Source organism: Saimiri boliviensis, chromosome 12, assembly GCF_048565385.1.
Source record: "Saimiri boliviensis isolate mSaiBol1 chromosome 12, mSaiBol1.pri, whole genome shotgun sequence".
In the NCBI taxonomy this organism is placed as follows: Eukaryota; Metazoa; Chordata; class Mammalia; order Primates; family Cebidae; genus Saimiri; species Saimiri boliviensis.
In genome coordinates this window covers 85376440-85397739 of record NC_133460.1, presented here as the reverse complement: position 1 = coordinate 85397739, position 21300 = coordinate 85376440, and the positions used below count along the sequence as shown (strand labels likewise).

General features: G+C 50.3%; 1 protein-coding gene across 6 annotated transcripts in view; it reads right to left on the bottom strand.

Moving 5' to 3' along the window:
- Nucleotides 1-21300, bottom strand: part of PAX2 (paired box 2) — a 94200-nt gene that overhangs the window by 8789 nt on the left and 64111 nt on the right. For all 6 annotated transcript variants that reach the window (XM_039465013.2, XM_039465011.2, XM_003922294.4 and 3 more), the window contains 2 exons: nt 13569-13744; nt 11201-11327 (listed from right to left, as the gene is read on the bottom strand). In XM_039465013.2, coding sequence (XP_039320947.1) covers nt 11201-11327; nt 13569-13744 — 303 coding nt within the window. The remainder of the gene's footprint in view (nt 1-11200; nt 11328-13568; nt 13745-21300) is intronic.

Below are 21300 nucleotides of genomic sequence, written 5' to 3'. Positions count from 1 at the left end.
GAATCCGTGCAAGCATGAATCGACAGAGCACTGGGCCTTGCTGTACTATAGATGGATGGAAAAATAGGAGTGCAGACAGAGTCTAGAACTGTACAACAGCATAGCCACCTCCTTTATACAAACAAGCAAAGCACAGAAAAAGGAGAAAACAGCTATGTGGCAGAATACACCAGTTATAAAGTATGTGCCACCCAATAGACAGCAGTAGAGGATTTTCGCTGCTCCCTGACAATGCCAATAACATAAAACAGCATCCAAAATTACAAATGGACAAAGCCCACATACTATCACAAGAGGATGGGCATTTCATGTTGGACATTTGCTTTCCAAGGTTACAAAGTTGTTATTTTTTGTTTGTTTGTTTGTTTTGTGTCTTTTGATATGAAGTCTTGCTCCATAGCCCAGGCTGGAGTGCAGTGGCACAATATTGGCTCACTGCAACCTCTGGCTCTTGGGTTCAAGTGAGTCTCATGCCTCAGCCTGTAGCTGGGACTATAGGTGCCTGCCACCACACCAGGCTAATTTTTGTAGTTTTAGTAGAGACAAGGTTTCACCATGTCGGCCAGGCTGGTCTCAAACTCCCGACCTTAAGTGATCTGCCTGCCTCAGCCTCCCAAACTGCTGAGATTACAGGTATAAGCCACCAGACCCGGCCAAGGTTACAAATTTTTTAAAAATGAAGCGCATGGCAGATGATCATGATCATGTAACTTCCCTGTTTCAAGGGTGAGACAATGAAGGCACAGAGAAGCACCATAGTTTTCCCATGACTACCCAGCTAGTAAATGATAGAGCCCAAATTTGAAGCCATGTCTATACCACACTGCCTTTTAACAACACAAAGCCAGATACTCCCCAAGAGAGCCAAAGAAAAGAAAAAGAAGTCATCTGACAAACAAAATCTCATAACGTCATGGCTGTCAATAAAAAGAACTCAAAGAATAAAATCCCAACACCAAAACTCTGTAATAAAACTCCATGGGGTGGAGTATTACTCTCCTGGAGAGTTTTCTGAAAAACAAAGAGGGTCATCAAGAAACGGTGGTAGTGGAGAATCTTAAAGTCCCCAGAAGTGTTAAAAGCACTGTACTTGATGAGGATGTCTTCTCAGTTCAACTGCAGAAATCCCTGAAGATTCTAAAGTCAATTTCTACAGCAATCACTACCTCTGCATCAGACAGCGCACTTGTGTCAGACATTCCTTACCAAATGGGCCAGATCAAATAAACTGTTTTGGAGAATCTAAGTGCAGCTCCTCTTACAAGTACAGGGAAAACAAAGTGAAAGACTTTATTAAGAAAGTTGAAAAATTGTAGTCATCAGATAATTTGTGCTACTTTCCCTGTCAAGTCTAAGATTCAAGGGCAGACCTGTGTTTCTACTTGTACCAGGACTAGCTAGCAGTCATTAAGCACCTACTATATGCTGGACAGTGTCCTTGATATATTACATGATGTATTATCTCAGTCTTCATATCAACCCTGTGATGTTAATTTTTTTTTTTTTTGAAACAGAGTCTTGATCTCATTGCCCAGGCTGGAGTGCAGTGGTATGATCTTGGCTCGCTGCAACCTCTGCCTCCCAGGTTCAAGTGATTCTCCTGCCTCAGCCTCCAAGTAGCTGGGATTACAGGCACCCGCCACCATGCCTGGCTAATTTTTGTATTTTTGGTAGAGACGGGATTTCTCTATGTTGGTCAGGCTGATCTTGAACTCCTGCCATCAGGTGATCTGCCTGCCTCAGCCTCCCAAAGTGCTGGGATTACAGGCATGAGCCACCAAACCCGGCCGTTGATATGTTTTGAATCCCCATTCTATAGGTAAGAAATAAACTCAGAGGGGCCAAGTATTATGTCCAAGATTTCACTGCCGAGTCGATGGCAGAACCTAGATTACAGAATAAGCAGTATACTTGGGAATTGATCCTGGAATAATATTATTCTCAAATAGTGCAGACCCAGAAAATACATAGGTGTTTGGTCCAGGAAAGTAACATGGGATCATGCTAAGTGAATCCTTCCTGTAACAGAACGTCTTGCCACTTCTTGTTTCTCCTGTGTTCCGTTTCTTCCACTTTTTTACAGTGGGGGTTTTAAATTGGGGTTAACTGATCCCTTAGGAACCCATAGATCAAGGGATCTATATAAATCCATACATAAAATGTTATAGACATTATATATCTGTATCTTTCTGTCTAGATGATACATGACTTTTATCATATTCTCAAAAATATGGCTTAAAGGTTAATAAGCACTGTTTATAAAAAACAAAACAAAACAAAAGAACCACCATTCTTTGGTGTAAGACACTGATTTGTTTTCAACGACTTGAATTGTATCAATAAACAAGATCATACAAAGCACGGCAAAACAACATGTGAAGTAGCAGGGAGGTTTCTCTCAAGTCAAGGAAAATGTCAGCATTCAGAAGATCAAAGAAATAAAAAGGAAGCCACCAAAGAAGGCAAAACTGCTGCTGGTGATGGCTCAGATGAGGCTTATTAGACACAGATTTATACAGCAGAAGTTCTATCGAGGAGTTCAGAGCTGATTTTCCTCAGCATCTTTCTCTGAAAATGAGCGCTTTTGCTACCCACTTGACACCATGGAGGACCCTAAGGCCAGAACACATAACTTGTTTTACTACCCTATCCTCAAGTTCTGTCTGCTTCTCATAAGATAGCAAAAATGAAGACATTAGATTTCTTCAAGGCTGGCGGTCTGTGCTTGTATTTGACACAGGCATTTACAATACTTACAAGAATACACAGTTTTTAAATTTGTAATTGCTGCCTAAATATATAAATGCATAATTGGTATGTACCATACCAATTATGATCACCTTATGACCAATCCAACTTATACCTAGTACACTAAAGTAACAAACTGTAAATCCATACAAGATGTTTTAAAAGGAGAGGAAAAAAATTATCTACATACTTTCTTTCATTTCTTATTTCCCAAGCTTCCAGATCCTCCTAGGGTTTGATTTGTCCTCTGGGGCAGAAGGGACTATGGGACGGCCCCCAGCCCTAGGCTCTGCCTCAGCCCCACACCCCACCTGAGGCTTGCCTGCTCCAGGTTCCAGCAGAGGGGGCTGTACCAGCTCAGGGCGGCTGCTCTTCCAGATGAGCTCGGCTGCCACTGACACCTTGAGTCCCTGGTTGTGTCCTAGGCAGGGATGTTACCCAGATCTGCAGGGGCTTAGTGAGGTCACACCTTGACAGCCAACCAGCCAGACACAACCGGTCATGCTGTTTCCATCCCTTCTCCCAGCATCCTGCGCTCCTCTGGGCTGTGCAGCCTGTCGGCTCAGGGCCTCACAGGAGCGGGTTTCCTTCTAATTCAGCTGGACCATGGATGGAAATGCAGCCTCTGCATCCCAGGATAACACTAGGAAGTGTTGGGGAGAATCACATTTTTGAAGGGCTGAGAAGAACTTGGCTATCTTCTAGTCCAACTCTCTCGTTTTACAGAGGAGAAAACTGAGGCTCAGGGAGAGGAAAAAGAGAGGAAAATAATTATCTGCATATTTCCAGTCCTCTTCTCAGTTCATGTCCCTATGCTGCCTTCTCTGGCTCCTTGAGCGAAACACAAATGAAGATGAGTTGGGCAGGTGCTGGCACTCAAGAGGTTGGGCTCAGGCTCCCAGATGGGCTCAGAGCTTGAGAGACCCTCGTGCTGGGTGGGCGGAGGTTAAGCCTGTTTGCACAGTCTCCTGATACTCCAGGCCTCCCAGTTCCTCTCTGGCTTTATTTTGTTCTCTGAGAGCACTGAATTGTCAGCTCTAATCCTTCCGAAAGCGCAGTGTTTTTCAGGCGCTCTGTGTAAGTGAAACCCTAATCCCAAGGAAAACGGCCACTTAAGCCTCTGCAGCATTAGGCTGTTCTCCAAGCCCGGCAGGATTTCCTCCCTCCCTGCCTGCCCGCCCAGCCGCCACCGCCACAGGGGAGGAGAGGGGAGGATTCAGGCTGAAGGCACGCAAAGCCCTCTCAGAAGTGACAATAGTGGCGGAGCTTGCCTCCCAAAGCTCAGGGTTGCAAAAGCACTGGCTTGTTTGTCTTGAGGCTACAACTAATTGTGGAGGAGGAAGGGATTTTGGCTACCCTGGGAAAGGGGTGAGGGGTCTTTCTGTCACCTTGGAGGTGGCTGGCCCTCTGGGGGAAACAGGTTTCAGGTCTTGCCTAGGTGGCTTTGAGGCCACTGGGACATTTTGGAGCCCTTGGTACCAATACATACCTGTTTCATTGGGACAGCACTTTTTAGGATTTCTGGTCATTCAACAAATGTTGGGTTGACTGACCTTACTTTTACTTAGCCAACATTCTTTTTAAAAAGTACCAAACAATGGACTAAATAAGCTTAGTGCTGGGTGATCCTTTTTTGGAGAATTCTCCTGTGTGACACCCCAATCATCCAAATGACATCTACAGAAGCTGAAAGGGTCCCTATAACCTAGCGAATCATGAAAGCAGTGGCCAATATTCGCAACTGGGCAACCCCTTATTGGCCTGAGTTGGCTACTGTTATGCACTTGATAGCAAGATCATTATTTCTTAGAAAATATTTTGATTCAAATTCAGACTGGCTCTCTCTCTCTCTCTCTCTCTCTCTCTCTCTCTCTCTCTCTCTCTCTCTCTCTTTCTCTCTCTTATCTCTAAATGAACAAGTAAGATCATCCTTAGAGGAATAAGCACTCTGTTTGGCATGTTCACCTTTTGGGCCTCACGGACAGAGGGAAGAGATGAAGGGAGAAGGTAAGAAGAAAGTCCTAAGGTTATGGGCCAAATTTGAGCTCAGCGTAGAAGACACCAGAATCACATCTTTGCTAAGACGCAAACTCTACCTTTGTCACCCTCCCTACAATGCTCCTCCCTCTGTAGCCCCATTCTTAGCCTGCGTACTTCAGCCATGGCACGCTCTTGGGGAAGGCAGCCCAGCAGCACAGGGTGGCTGGCAGGCACAGACAAGGACATGAGGCTGGGACCCGGGATTTGGGTGGCACAGTTTTTATTCTGGTCAAATTTGGCCTGACTCCGATTCTGATCCCTAGGGTGGATTAATGCCTCTTCTTTTCAACATCTTTTACCTCTAGCAGTGGACTGGATAAAGAAGGAAGGGAAGGAGGTCTGATCCAATGACTCCCGAGGCCGTAGACTCAGGGCAGCCACATATCTGTCAATGTCTCATTGCTATGGAAATGCCCCTGTAATTAAATCAGAGCTGAGGTTGGGGGCTGGAGGTCCTTGGGGATGTGGCTAGCAGACTCAGGGATGTCTGGAGGAGGCCAGTCTCTTTTCTTGGAACCCTCACAGCCTAAGTGAAGGGTCTAGGGCATGTGGGTGCTGAGGAGCAGCCCTCTGGCTTGCTTTGGCCTCTGCAGTAAAGGGCTATCTGACTTGCACATGTCTAAAGTTGCCCTAGCCCTCTCCTTTCAAGGAGAGGAACTGTGATGTCTGTGCCCTAAATTCCTCTAGCTAATCAGGGGCTTTGAGCTGACAGACAAGACCAGGAGACTCCCAGCCTCCTTCAGAAACATTTCTCAGTCTTTATTGCCCTCTCCTCCCCCAGGGGCTGGCCAAGGGCTAAGCTGTTTGTTTTATGGAGGGAAATGCAGTTGCCTTGGAAGGGGGTTGTTAACTACAGGAAAGAGGCAGTTCCTGGAGGTCCTTAGGATGCCCTGAGTAGGAGGAGGAGGTTTCCCAGGGTCCACACCTCTGTCTGCTAAAAGGCCACATTGCTGATAGTCTCAGATGTGGGCGAGGAGGCTGAACTTCTAAGAGTCCGTGATCCTTTCTCAGAAGCTACACCGCTCACATTGGTCCCCGCTGCTGGCCAGCTGTGAGCTTTGCCTCTCCAGCCTCCCCCACCTCTGCTCAAATCGGCCAACTTCTGTACAGCTTCCTTCAAAACTGGAGTCTCCAGGAATTAAGAGACATTTCTCCCAAGCTCTTGAATAAAATACCTTCCCCCCACCAGGATGGGGAAGCTAATGAGGCTTCCCACCTGACCCCGCCCCACTGGGGAAGAAGGTACTGTCCCCGTCTCTAGCTGTCTAACATTCAGACATTTTCCCAAAGAAAAGATAAGATTCTCTGCTGAGACTTAGCAGTCTGGGAGCCTGGATAATCCTGAACAGGCTCTACTTTCAGAGTTGCCTGAGGCTCAGCTCTTTCCAAGGCTCCTGGACTCCAAAGCAATTAGCTATAGGTGTGGCCCTCATTCTCTGCGCTTTTTGATCTCCATTATCTGACAATTTGCTGAGCATTGGTGGGAAGGATCTGGGGGATCTGGATCTGTGATAAAGATACAATTGATGCTTCCCTTTGATCTTTTTTAGAATATTAAACATGAGTTTACAGTGCTTTTGGAGTATTCTGTTGTCTCCAGTTCCTGGGGGGATGTTAACTGTTCTATTTATTGCTTCTACTAACTTTCCCTTTTGATAGTTTGTGTCACATGACGTGTGAGCTTTTTTTTTTTACAGTAAGCTCATCATTAGTGGTGGATTTCTTTTCCCCTGTAGGAGTCCCATGTGGCCTGGATTGTAGAATGTCTCTACAAAGGTTTGTCACTGCTCCTGCTGAGGCTTCAGAATGGGTTACTATCCTGGGCAAATTTTTATGTAAGTTCCTGGCTTGGGTTTCTTGCAACAAACTCATGGTATAAATTTAGACTCTGATCTGGCATCAGGCTTGGGGTCTCCCTGTCTTATGGTGACAGTCCCAGCTGCCCCCTTCCTTGTTTCTCTGGGCTACTGGGACGAGTGTATGTGCTTGTCTTTCACGGACAGTGTAGTCCCTATTCTGTTCCTTGCTTTATGCAGGATGATACTCGCTTCTAGCTTCCTGATTCCCAAAGTCACGTTCCCTGACTGGTGTGTTACAGCCCCGTCCTCTCCCAGCCCCCTATCCCTCCAATGTAACACCAGCACTGACTGGGGTGTTTTAACCCTGTCCTCTCCCAGTCGGAGTCTGCCTCCAGTGTGATACCAGTGGCCTCTCCAATACTGATCTGGCTTTGGGTTTCCCTCTATTTCTGGCACCAAAGAGTGAGGTTTGGCCGTGTGTTAACATTTTTTGTTGTTATATTTCATTCAATTATGTTTTGGTAAGTTTAGCCTGCCTAGTTCCTGGACATCAATCTCATTCCTCCGTTACCACTCTGTGACTAAAACACAGGCGGTGAGACCTATACTTGCTCAAGGCTTAGCCAGCGCGTGGTAGCAATGCCCACTAGAGGCCAGTGAAGCCGGCTGGGTACAGTGGCTCCAGGGACTGGTGCTTTCCCTAGCTTCTAGACCAAACTTGTCCAATCCACAACCCGCAGGCCACATGCTGCCCAGGACAGCTTTGAATGTGGTCCAACACAAATTCGTAAACTTTCTTCAAACATTATGAGTGTTTTTTTTTAAAAAAAAAAACAACAACTCATCAGCTATCTTAGTGTTAGTGTATTTTATGTGTGGCCCAAGACAATTCTCTTTCCAAAGTGGCCCAGGGAAGCCAAAAGATTGGCCAACCCTTTTCTAGGGAGCATGGGACTGTGCAGTCTCTGATTTCCTCCAGCACGGTCCCTTGCATCTGTGCTCTCTCCTTCAGAGTGGACTTGCACTGGGTCAAGAGACTCTCTAATGCTCAGAAACATCCCCAGCGACTGGGAATCCTGCAGTCAATTCTCATCTTCTCCTCCCAGATCAACATCACTGCCAGCATCTCTGAAGGCTCCTCCTCACTGCAGCCCCGGCCACGCATGGGGAGGGAGGGGTCAAGGTGAGAAAGGCATGGGGAACAGGGGCTATCTTTTCTACCACGGATGGGAGACTTGAAGGAATGAAGGCGCCAGCATGCAGTTAGAGCCAGAGTCCTCACTGTAGCTGGCCTGACCCGGGGAGCCCTGAGCCTACTGAGAGGTGGATGGCAGCCCCCTCGGGGTCCTTTGGAGGGTCAAGAAGGTAGTGAAAGGTACCAGCCACAGCCAGCCAACCTGAAAAAGCCTGGGGCCAGAGTGCCCCTGACCCAATCTCTCATGTAGCTAGTCCCTTTTTCTTTAACGCTTAGGAGAGACTCGGCTCCGTTCCAGACCAGCAGCCTAGAGCCGTGGGCTGGAGAGAAGAGAGGCCGCTGAGCTAGAGCAGCCCAGCGGCGGAAGGAAAAGTGGGTGATAAATTTAAATAACCAGCTTGACTTGGCAGCTTGCTGAGTTGTGATGCAGTGAAATTAAAATCTCGGCAGAACTTGCAAACACTACCCAGCAAAATCAGTCTCTCTCCTTGGTTCCCTGATGGAAGCGGGGGGTGCTATGGGGCTGAGCCCTAGCCTCTAGCAGCCACCCTTGCTTGCAATGTGATTAGCTGTGTCCTGGCCCACTGGGCCCCACGCTCCCTCCACACAATAGTCCAGGTTCCTCTCTCCTTTCAGTCCTGACCTTGTGGAACAGCTGCATCAAGTGGCTGGTGAAGTTTGAAATCAGCCTCCAGTGCCAGGAGGTGGCAGGAATCTCAATAAGGTCTGGCTTTTCAGGCTGGGCTCGGGCATTCCCTCATCCCCTAAGCTTCGCAGCCTCAGCGGCCAGGACTGGGAAAGAAGAGGAGCAGCGTACCTGAGACGTGGAGAATGAAGAGTGCGCCTCAAACAGCTTGGCACTCCTATACCAGGCTAGGGGCACAGGGTGACCTGACAGCTCCCTTACCTTTAGCACACACCTGATCAGAATCACCCACCCACCTGAAAGAGCCTCCTTTTCTCTTCTCCCACCAAAGCCCTTGATATTTGCCGACAAAATAAGCTTTTAAAGACTCTTTGAGGGCAATGTCCACAAATATACTAAGGGCCTCTCCCACACCCCAGCCCTGCCTAGAGCCCAGTTCTCACAGATGCTCACCCAAGATCCACTGTCCTGTGTCTGTTCTCCTTGCATCACTGCTCACTGCTCACTGCTACCCACAGTGTCCTGGCCTGAAGGCCAACACGCCGGACCCACTGCTGAGATGGACCACGGAGTCTCTAAGCAATGCCCCATTGCTCACCTTGACAGTACCTCTAGCAAATTCTGTTTGTCCCCATAATAAACACATCATAAATCATTCATCTTTAATAGATTATGCAAATTAGGAGGACATAAAATCAACAAAGATCAATAACTGCAGCAGTTTAATTGCCAGCAAAAACATTTTAAGAATGAGCATAATCTGCAGCTCTTTCTCGGGTAATGGCACTATTAATCCAAACACTGGATCTTGGCCTAAGTGTGGAAAAATCATTCCCTACCCCTATCCCCATCTCCCCTCCCCCACCTCTCCACACACTTCTCTCTTTTTGGTAATTTCCAGTTTCTGAGCGAGTTTCCCCGTCATTACCACTGGTGAACAGCTCCGAATGTTAATGGTTCTGCTTTTGTTACTCCTCGCTTGATTGAAATGTCGCATACAGATTGAGATGTTAGTGCTAACTTGCCACCTGGGAATGTCAAGCTGGGTCTGAAATGAACTTTTCTCACACTTGGATCCAGATGGATCAGCCGGAGATGTTCCCAGGCTGAGCTGGGACTGTTCCAGGGCCATGGGGGGGGAGGCGAGTGGGGGTTGCTCAAGGTGGAGGCTCTTCCCTGCACCAGCCCCTGGGTCTCCTGCGGCAGGAGCCCTACCCTGAAGATCCGTATCTCCATCCCAGGAAGTCCTCGCCTTCTGGACTGTGGCCAGCATGGGGCAGCACAGATGGGGTTAGAGAAGTCTCCCGGGTTCTCTTTTACCAGGGCCTGGAGTGGCCATCTTTGGGAAGTGACTGCTGTACCTCCGAGAAGGTCAGGAGAAAGGTGGCCTGGCCTGGGCCATCGCTCTGCCTCGAGTCAGAATACCTAGCACGTCAGAGAGCTTCCCAGCTGGGCGAAGGATGGCTCATGCGGAGGACCATTTGGTCATGGGCTATGTCCTCACCCAGCTAACCCAGCTGAGGTTGTCACTCTGGAAAGCCCAGTCCAGGTCTCTAGCACTTCCAGAACTCAACCTGACTCCCTAGCCAAAGAGCCCTACTCCGTCTAGGCTGGAAACAGTTGGACCAGTACAGCCCCTTAGGGAGAGGCTGGGAAAGCTGCCGGGGCTCTCCTAAGCCCCCAGGTGGAGGCTGGGTGGCCACTGGTAGCCCAGGTCAGGCTCAAGGGCAGCCACACTCAGACCAGCTCCCAGGCAGAACCAGGGCCCAGTCTTAGAGTGGCCGCACCTGTTCCCTGCGATTGCCGCTGGCTGTGCAGCCGGGCTGCCGGGTCCCCAGCCCGCCTCCGCTCGCCTCGCTCGGCAGGTAACGCCTCGGTCTCTCCCAATCCCCACCGAGATCCTTCTCAATCATCCTGTCTCCCAAGGAACAAACGGCACATTGGCTTTAGTGTCTCCAGAATAATTAGGTGAATTTTAATAACACCTCAATGTGTGTCTCTCCCACTTGGGCACTCTCCTGGCCTGGAAACCCTTCTGCAGTGGCACCGCTTTCCGCAGCCTGGAGTTCTGCTGCCTTCCCTGGACCCCACCTCCCCTTCCAAACTAGCTGCCCCGCTACTCTTCATATGTAGGGCCTCCTGGTCATGCGCCCCTAGCCCTGCATTTGACTGTAGGCCAAGCCTGATCCTACCTGGCCTTTAAATCATGCCTCGGTGCCAGTGACTTCTCTGGGAAGCAAGAGGAAGGCCGGAATAATTACTCATCTCAAACTCCACAGAGCTGGGTGCCATGCCCTCAAGCCCAAAGTTATGGTCACCCATGCTGCCTGGAGGAAGCGGGAAGCAGGTCCCCCAGGAGCCTTGGGGACACACGTGTTGGAGGCTGGACACTGGGTACCCAAGCTCCGCTCTTACCAGCCTGTTCTATTTGCCTTTTGCAGATGTCCTAACCAGAGTCATGATTCTGGGCAACTTGGGAGAGGGAAGAAAAGCAGGCAGAGGGAGAGGCAAAGGACAGGAGGAAGAACTGGCAGCAGCCCCTCCTAGCGTCAGCCTTTCCTTTCCAGACTGGAGCCCACAGACACCTGACCCCAGTTTTTTTCTCCCCACATCTGCACACACCCGTTCAGGAAGGACCCTGACTTTAGGAGCCTCATTCTCTCTGCAAATATCATGGTGGAGAACCTGACCATCACACTGGGCCCCAGATGGCATGGGCTGAGACACCCCCCACTGAACGCAGTGCCCCCACCCTCCTGGAAGCCCTCTTACCGGTCACAACAGGGTATGTCTGCGTGCCTGACACGTTACTGCCCAGCTCAGGGTTGGTGGATGCAGATAGACTCGACTTGACTTCATCAAGCCCAGGGGTCAGGGCTGGGAGGGAGTACTCGTTCCCCTGGGAGGAGAGAGAAAAGTGACAGCTCTCTATTGATGCATACACAGAGAAAGAGCTCGGTGTGCAGATGGGGAGGAGGAACGGGGAGCCCTCCCAGATGGGGTAGAAAGAGATGGTGGGACAGAGGGAGGGGAGATGGCGGGGGCTTGGCAGATGATGGCAAGTTTTGTGCTGGTAGGAGCAGACCTGACTTGGTGGAGCTGGAGATGCAGTGCCCTTTACCATTTTGGGCAGTTATGCCAGCACCCTGCCTCGGTGGAGCATCTCCTGCCTAGGCGGGAAGGTAGGGTGTAGGAGTGGGGATCCCCTTGCTGAGAGGCACGGGATGTCAAGCAGCCTTGGGGAGGAGAGGGAACCATGACATGATGGCAGAGCCAGTAGCCAGGGGAAGGGCCTAGTGGGGCCTCTAGCCTGGCACTGCTGGCTGATCGGGAACGGGTGCCCCTTTTTTAAAAACAAACAATGACAGCCCCATGGGCCCCTTGCTCTCTGCCTGTGCACTGGGGTATGAAATTGGGGAGGGGGAGAGTCCACATGGCTAACAGAAGGGTAGGAGGGGGCCAGTCATTGACTCTGAAAGGGTGTCCTGCCCGAAACACTCGGGTAATTGCCTTTTTATTGCAGCCACCGCCAAGCCAGACCCCAGAGCTGGGCAGACCAGGGGCCTGCACAAAGCAGGAAAAGTTGCTCTGATTAATATTACGTTAAATTAAAACTGATTTTCTGCTCTTTCGGGTCTGTTTTTTTCCCTTCCGCTTCCTGGCCCCCCCAGAGGACCCCCTCCCCTCCATGGCTGGACGGGATTGCCTAGTCATTTCCAATTCCTTCTCGTATTGATCTTCCTGTAGAAATCAGTTTTGTAATTAGCTGCAAATTAGGCCTTCTACTGGGGGTGAAGCTGCCCCCTGATTTATCACCAGAGTAATTCGCTGTGATCGGAGAGAAATTAAAATGAACTCAATTAGGCTTCGGATTTGCTTTATGGGCCCTGCTCCGAGTTTCAGGGGGAAAAATGACTGTGCTGGTGTTTAATAGTCTAATGAAAGTAAATAAAGGTTATTCATTGTAATACAGCCGGGGACTCGGGGAGGGTGCACCGAGCCGCCCGCCTCGGCCGGCTCCTCCTTTGTTGGTTTATGGCTCAGGGCACCTTAAAAAGACTTTTGATTTTTGTTTTATGAAGACAAACAGCTTATGGGATAAAAGGACGGGCGGGGAGAAAGGCGAGTGGCTGGGAGCTGTTGGAGTCTTAGAATGGAACTGTGCCGTGCGACGCCTGTGGGGCTGCACGGATGTGCATGTGTGTGTGCGCGTGCAGGCGTGCGGGCACAGCGATGCTGTGTTGTGCTGTGACTGTGGGCCTGGCCTGGGCTGCATGTGTGGGAGGGATGGGAGTGTGCCCCTGTGTTTGAGCGGGTGTGCTGGGGGCTCCACCCAGCAGCATATGTGGGTGGAAGCTTGTGCTAGAGGTGTACTGACCTGGTGATCTGGAGTCAGCACACACCCACTGGCTCTATGGGGCTATCAGGGCTAGTGAGTACTGTGGGCTGTGGGGAAGGGGAACAGGTGGATGGTGGTGTGTGGGCATATGCATGCCAGCACATGGAAAAGTCTGGAGGTGGTTTCCGCGTCGTGTGTTTTACTGGTGTGTTGCGTGCTGTGTCCCATGCTGTGTGTTCTGGGCTGCTCAGTGTAAGCAGAAAGTGCTGGGTGTAAGTGGTAAGCTGCCAGCCTGCCTAGGGTTCCATTGAATGGTTGGCTTGGGGAGCAGGAGGCAGGCACAGGCGGGCTCTCCTGACACTGGGCAAGGAGAGCTCCACAGACCAGCATAGACTTTCTGTGGGACCCTGAGTGGGTGTGGGCAAGGGACACAGCAAGAGGATGTTCCTGAGTACTCCATGCCAGAACCACGGAAAGGCTGAGCTAGAAGGGACTTGACAAATGCTACATCCAAGCCCTCCATTCTCTAAATGGGGAAATTGAGGCTCTGAACAGAGATTTCTCCAGGGCCATACTCTCACACCCAGAACTCATCATTTCGAATTACTGTATACCGACCATAATAATTTGCCTTAATCATACCATACTGTCTCGTGTGAGTCTGTTCACACTGCACACACAATGAGTACACTTGTGTAACACATACAATGCTGGCCGTGCATGTGGTGTTTGGTGAACAAGCTTGAGAGGACTTGCTCTGCCCATCTCCTTTCTACTGCAAGCAGTAAGCTCCCTCCTCACCTGTTCTGATTTGATGTGCTCTGATGCCTGGAAGACGTCAGGATAGGAAGGACGCTCAAAGACCCGATCCAACGCTTCCAACTGCTGCTGGGTGAAGGTGTCTGCTCGCAAGTGCTTCCGCAAACTGTCCACACCACTCTGGGAATCTCCATTGGGGACTGAGCCCTCAGACACATCTGGAGGACACATGGACACTCGAGGCATTAGTGCCAGACCAGCAGAGGCACAGGAACAGTGCAGGGCAAAGGGGTGGCCACCTGGCTCTGGGCCATGGAGCTCTGCACCCCTATGGAACCCCTTACCCTCATCCCCCTAGGCCAGCGGGGCTGACACAGGAGGGTGGTCCTGCCTCAGATATGTGGCTGAGGAAGCTCAGGGAAGAGAAAGATCTGAGGACCTGGGAAGAGATGGAGCAGTCACACCTTGGGGTCAGGAAGGATTAGGCAGAGGTGGAGCCAGGGTGGGTCCTGGGGGCCAGCTCCCCAGGGCATGTCTCCCTGAGCCACCCCCTGCCCCCAAGCCAGGGCCAGCCTGAAGAAGAAAGAAGCTGGATGTCTCAGATTGGCATTACTGAGCCCGTGGAGAATTGAACTTGGCTCCGAGATGAGTTTCAGTTCCACTGATTCCAAGGGTTGAAAACCATCAAATTTCCAAGGCCGAGTGTAACCTGGAGATCGGGTGAAGTAATTAACTTCGCCCAAGGGAGGAGGGGCTCTGAGGCAGAGCTGAGGCACTCTGCTTGGGTTGGGCCAGGACTGAGGCCGGAGGGAAGCCAAGCGGGAGGAAAGAGATGTCGCTAGAGCAGCAAAGCTCCCGCTTGGGCAGAGCCCACAGAAGGGCCCCCAGATGCCGCTGTGCCCCCGCCACCTTCTTGGCTCTGTCTCCGACCTGGACCCAGCTCAGGCCTCCTACAGGAGCTGGCTTCTTAGTCTCCTGCTTCCTCCTGCAGGTCTCCGGAGGGGGCAGAGATTTGTCACACTGGTGCCTGCTCCCCCAAGGCTGCAGGCCAATCCTGTCTTCAAGTGTCCTCACCCCTCCCTACCCCAGTCTCCCAGCACTGGTTCCTTAAAGCTTTCAAGGTGTACAGTGGGCAATGCCCCTGCTTTGCAGCCTCTCCCTGAACCCACACCTTGCAACTCTCCTGGCCCAAAGTAAGGTTCTCCCCAAACCCCGTACCAGCTTGGTCACTTCTGGGCTTCCCTCAGCCCAAGACCAGCTGAGGAGCCTTGGGCCTGAGGCCAGCCCATGCTGGAGGCCCAAGGGTTTTCCTCTGGGACTGTTACATATATCAGTTTATAGGTGATTATACAATATGATATAATCAATATTGCATTATATACAGTAACACCGTACAGTATCATTCAGGAGACCATAGAAAATATTACATATTGATTAACTCAACCTGCAGCCATCCTCCCTCGCTGGCCTCCCAGACGGAGCGTGGGGTCTGCTCTGCTTTCCTAACATGACCTCCCATCTTCCATATCTATTCTGGAGAGGGTGGGAAAGCAAAGAGAGAGAGAGAGAGAGAGAGAGAGAGTGTGTGTGTGTGTGTGTGTGTGTGTGTGTGAGAGAGAGAGAGAGAGAGAGAGAGAGAAAGAGGGAGAGACAGAAAGAGAGGGAGAGAAGGACAGAGATCAAGACCAGGACCACATCTGATGAAGACAGACAGAGGCAGCCTGAATAGTATTTGCTCCCATGGACACAAAACTTGGTGGTGGTGCTTTTTTTTCTGTGTAAGCCTCGGGAATCATTTCAGTCGTATGGGATGTATGCATCAACGTATGAGCCGAAAGTTGAAGTATGGTAAATTAATTTTTCCCTTTTGTGTGAGTATTCCATATATATGCACTCATACATAAATAAACCTCCAGATAAACAAGGGTCTGTGTGTGTTGAGAATGAGAAGCTTTCTGAAAGGATATGTGTGTCTATGTGTGATTGCATGGGGACTGTGAGGCCACGTGCTCTGTTTTTCCTGTGCCTGCTTCTTTTTTCGGGATGTGCCATCATCCTCATTTCATTCCCTGTAGCTATTTGCGTGTCCCATTATGTCTAATTCTCCCTTCCTGGAGGCCTCCTACCTTTCGGGGAAACCCGGCTGTCAGGGCTGAGGGAGGCATCAAGTGTCTTCATATATGATTATTGCAGGGGCAGAGGGGGTGTATGTATTTGCGAATGTGTGTTCACGCATTATGTACACGTGTGCATGTGTGGCAGGATTCCCTCACGCCTCTGTGTAGATTTGTGTATATGCCTGTCTGTGTGTGGCTTGGCTCACTGTGTGTGTGTGTGTGTGTGTGTGTGTGTGTGTGTGTGTGTGTGGAGGGGCTGAACTGAAGCTTTGTCCTCAGGTCACTGGCTGGAGGAGTCTCTTTGCCTTCATTTATTCAGGGGCCCTTCAGATCTTGACAAATCTGTCACTCTAAATTTGCGAGAGATTATGGTGCTCTCTCCCCAGCCCGCAGAGAGGTGATATATGATATCTGCTGCCCCTATTGATTGCCTGATCTGGTGGCAGAGGCCGGCGAAATGAACTTGAAATGAACATCATGCCTCAACTCATTGTGCGTATAATACACTACTTAATCCCACATTTTTCAGCCGCTATGGAATTCAATTGATCAATCATGTTCCACTGATAGTACTGTTTTAGGGGTTATTGCTGCTCCCTCCACTCACTGACCTTTTTATTTATTTATTTTTTTGTATACTCAGGCCCTGGTGGTAAGACAGGTTACAACAGAGGGGAAGGGGGAGGGAGGGGAGGCAAAGGCTAAGGCAGCCTGCTACTGGAAGAGGTGGCAGTGGGAGGCGAGGAAGCAGAGGACAGGGAAGTGGGGAGGAGAAAGAAGGTGCTAGAGGAGAAGGAAAACAAAGTGCTGTGATGGAGGCATGGAGAGAACCCCGCCCCCGGGAGAAGCTGGAGGAGGCTTGCGGGAACTCCTGCAGGAGAGGGAAGGCAGCAGTCATGATGAATGACGAAGGAGCACAAAGAAACTTATGGGGAGCAGGGAGGTGAGCTGCAGGGCCGGGGAGAGGGCAGCAGCGTTACTGGTGGGAGACAGCCAGCCAGCTCCCCAAATCCACCACATGTCCCATAGGCTTTCACGGGCTCTTTCCAGAGGAGGGGGTGGTGTCTTTCCCTCAGCTATGGAAGGGAGGAATGAAGGCAAGGAGAGAGGGCAGGAAGGGAATGAGGAAAGGAGGTTGGGAGAAGCCCTGGATCAGAAGGTCCAAGGAGGAGAAGCTCAGGGAAGTTGGCAGCCCAGAGGCACAGAAGGACAGAAAGAAGGAGGGGAAGGAAGGGAAGAAGCTTCCGCACCAGAAGCCGGAAGCTCTGGCTGGGACGAGGACACTTACTGCAGGAATAAAACCAGCTGGCTCTGCTTTTGCTGAAGGCTGGGTGTCCTGCTACCCGGTGCCCGGCGCCTGGATGCGGGGGCGGGGGGGGCTTTGCAAAGGAAGAAGAGGAGGAGGAAAAGGAGGGGACAGGAGGAAGAGTTAAAAAGGAAGGAAGGAAGGAAGACAGTTGTCAGTGCTGACCACCTGGAGGGTCCTCCCGGGAAGATGAGGAGAGAGCTCAGCATGGGACTTTCTAAGGGCAAAGTCTCAGAGGGGAAGGAAAGCGGGAAGAAGAGGCCACTGTTAGGCGCAGCTGTCGAAGGGCTGTCCGGCAGAGCTGGGATGAAACAGGTGGCAGCAGGACGCAATCTTTTTTTTTTTTTTTTTTTTTTTTGAGACGGAGTTTCACTCTTGTTACCCAGGCTGGAGTGCAATGGCGCGATCTCGGCTCACCGCAACCTCCGCCTCCTGGGTTCAGGCAATTCTCCTGCCTCAGCCTCCTGAGTAGCTGGGATTACAGGCATGCGCCACCATGCCCAGCTAATTTTTTGTATTTTTAGTAGAGACGGGGTTTCACCATGTTGACCAGGCTGGTCTCGATCTCTTGACCTCGTGATCCACCCGCCTTAGCCTCCCAAAGTGCTGGGATTACAGGCTTGAGCCACCACGCCCGGCTTGGACGCAATCTTAATCTGGGTTTCTAGGAAGCAGAAGACTCTCTGAATCTAGTGAGCAGGGAAGGAAAGCACGTGAGTGATTAGACACCATCCATTTCAAAGAAGATCCCCTGCCCAGCAGCCCCCTTGCCCCTGTGCCCAGCAGCCAGTCTGCAAGCACCTTATGGGCAGGGACCGTGACTCACGCATTTCTGCAGCTCCAGTGTCAGGAATGGCCCAGAGTAGGTCCTCAGACTCTCCTGGGTGGCATTCAAAGCCATACCTCTGGCAGAAGGTTTTGGGACTGGCCACCTGACTGGCCTGGCACCCCAGGACACCCAGTATCTCCTCAGGCAAGCCCTTCACATCCCTGGCTAGCAGAAGATGTGCCACCTCCACTGCCTGTTAGCCTCTAACAGCATCAGCTCTGACCCACAGGCCTTTCCCACTCTCAGCAATGCAAAATGAACTTGAAATGAATATCATGCCTCAACTCATTGTGCCCATCTCTGGTGCCTCTACCAACAGACGGAGAAAACTGTGTTCCTGGTGAGCAGCGGAACTTAACCCTGGGGCTGCTGAGCTGCCATCCAAAGCAAGTGGCAGAGGCTGCTTAAGGTCAGGGCCTGGAGAATGCGTCTAGATTTGGATTCCCCACACCAAGAGGGCGGGAGGCTGCTGGCCAGGTGTCCTGGGATTTCAGGAGCAATTCTGATTTCCAGTATTTCTTCCCCACTCTCAGGTCATATTTTTAGATCAGAGCTAGAAAATGTGGCGGCTGTGGATTTAATCAGACCACACACATCAAGGAAGGGACCCTGTGCTAGTCAGTCTCCATAGAGGGAGGGTTCAGCCTCATTCTCCATCTGCCCCCTGCTTAGCTCCCATTCCATAGCAGCTCACAAGTATCAAGAACTGATTACATGCCCTTACTGTAATCTACAGAGCTCATTTAATCCTTCCGACAACCCTGTGAGGGAAGTGCTATGATACCCATTTTAAAGATAAGGAAGCTGAGGCAAAGAGAGGGTAAGTAGCTTGTCAAAGGCCGTGCAGCTAGTAAATGACAGCCAGATTTGAATCTGCATCTGAGTACAGAGCCTGCCCTTTAAATCATTACACTCTGCAGCCTGGGTGCCAAACACAGTGGGCTCAGTTGAAGGCCATTTGGCTCCATCCAGGGCACAGCCTCCCTCTCGCTATCCCTAGTTCTCTGCCTGGCACCCTCCCCAAATAGAGGCTAGAGCCTGTGGCACATGTGCTGACTGAATGCGGACTGTGCCCAGATGATGAGGGGATGTCGGGTCCAAATTCTTCATGCTACCATAACTAGCAGGGGTGGGCAGTGACTTTTCTGAGGTCACACAACTGAGGAATAGGACTCCCAGGACTGGGACCATTCCAGGTGCTCTGTCCACTGTGGCATGAGCACTCTCAAAGGAGTCCTTTTTGAAACATGTCCTTTTTGAAACATGGATAGTATGTAAATAAATGAATTCAATTAAATAAACTGCTGAGTCAAAACTTTGACATAGATTATTCTTTCAAGGATGACAATTCTCATATTGTCTTCTCCTCCGACTGCTTCATATTAGCTTAGCATTTAACAAAAGATCTTCAAAGACCTTAGGTTATATGGGCTTCCCAACCACTCTCCAAGGTAGGTAGGAATTCTAATCCCTTTTTATTGGGGAGGAAACTGAGGCTCAGAGCAAATGAGGTGCAGGTGAAGTGGGGACAAGTGACTGGCTCAAGGGGACGTTTGCTGAGGAGCTTGGCACAGGGCAGGTGCCCTGACAGCTGTGGACTGAACGGATGGACAGAGCGGCTGTCTGGCCAGCCAGAGAGCCCAGAGTATAAGGCTAATGGCAGCAGGACCCTGGTCTTCAGGCAAACAAAAAGAATTACAAAATGAATGATCAACTTGACTGGAGGGAGAGCTGCCGGCATGGTGACAGTGGTTATTTCCTGATCACACGCAATTTTTATTTTCTTTTCATCTAAGGTTTTCCATATCTTCTAGGCCAGACGTCCCCAAACTACGGCCTGCGGGCTGCATGCGGCCCCCTGAGGCCATTTATCCGGCCCCCCGCCGCACTTCAGGTAGGGGCACCTCTTTCATTGGTGGTCAGTGAGAGGAGCACAGTATGTGGCAGCCCTCCAACGGTCTGAGGGACAGTGAACTGGCCCCCTGTGTAAAACGTCTGGGGACGCCTGCTCTAGGCCTTGTGCAATGAGTGTGTGCTACTTGTAGAATCACTATTAAAAATGTCTTTATTTCTCAACCAAAACATCTCACCTCCTCATTCATTCAGCCCTGCTGCTCACTCTCCATCTATTCCTGGGGGGCCCTGGAGTAGGGGCCCTATCTCACACCTCTCACCCCACGCCAGGGCCAGTTATGAATGGAGTTGTCCAGTGGGGTCTCAGCAGCTTGAAGGGGGAGACATTCCCTGAACACTGTCTTGGGGACAGGGTTAGGGCCAGAAGGTTCACTGCAAGGGACAAGAGACTGTGTGTGGAGGGGTAGTAATAGATAAAGTGAAATAATGGGCCAGGCATGGTGGCTCCTGCCTGTAATCCACACACTTTGGGAGGCTGAGGCTGGAGGATTGCTTGTGTCCAGGAGTTTGAGACCAGCCTGGGCAACATAGTGAGACCCCATCTCTACAAAAATACAAAATTCGCTGGGCATGGTTGTGTGCACCTATGGTTTCAGCTACTTGGGAGGCTGAGGCAGGAGTATTGCTTAAGCCTGGGAGCTTAAGGCTGCAGTGAGCCAAGAGAGTGCCACTGCACTCAACCTGGACAACAGAATGAGACCCTGCCTAAAAAAAAGAAAGAAAGAAAGAAAAATAAAGAAAATGAAAATGAAATGATGTCATTTTCTTGGTCAGAAAGCACCAAAGCTCATCAAAGTCTACAAAATCAGAATGTATGAATGGGGTTGCCCATCAAATCCCAGGAAGCAAGATGAGGTATTTGAGAAGAATTTAAGTATAGCAAATAATTACACTAACTCAGTTTTCTAAGCTCAAGTACAAATATCTGTCTGGGGAGAAAGTGATAATATTAGGGCTTTCACTACACTTATCCACCTCTTCGAACTTTATGAGGTACTTACTATTACTCTCATTTTCCAGAGAAGGACATAGTCTCAGAGAGGCAAAATTATTTGTCAACACTGCACAGCTTAGGAAGCAGCAGAGCCTGGCTGTGAACTCAGGGATGTCAGACTCCAGAGCCCTCTCCACTCTGTCACGTTTGCCTTCTCTATCAAGGAACCATCATCATTTACTGAGCACTTACTATATTCTGGGAAGGCTCAAAGTATTTTATACACATTATCCACAGTCTTCACAGAACACTTGCAAAAGTGATACTATTAGTGCAGTTTTACAAATGAGGAAACAAGCTCAGGGAGAGTTCAAGATACGTGCAAGATTGCACAGCAGTCTTGGGGAAAGTGAGTCTTCATCCGCAGGCAGAAAATGACCTCAAAAAGTGATATGGGGGCTGGGTGCAGTGGCTCACCCCTGTAATCCCAGCACTTTGTGAGGCCGAGGTGGGCAGATCACCTGAGGTCGGGAGTTCAAGACCAGTCTGACCAACACGGAGAAACCTCATCTCTACTAAAAATACAAAATTAGCAAGGTATGGTGGCACATGCCTGCAATCCCAGTTACTTGGGAGGCTGAGGCAGGAGAATCGCTTGAACCCGGGAGGCGGAG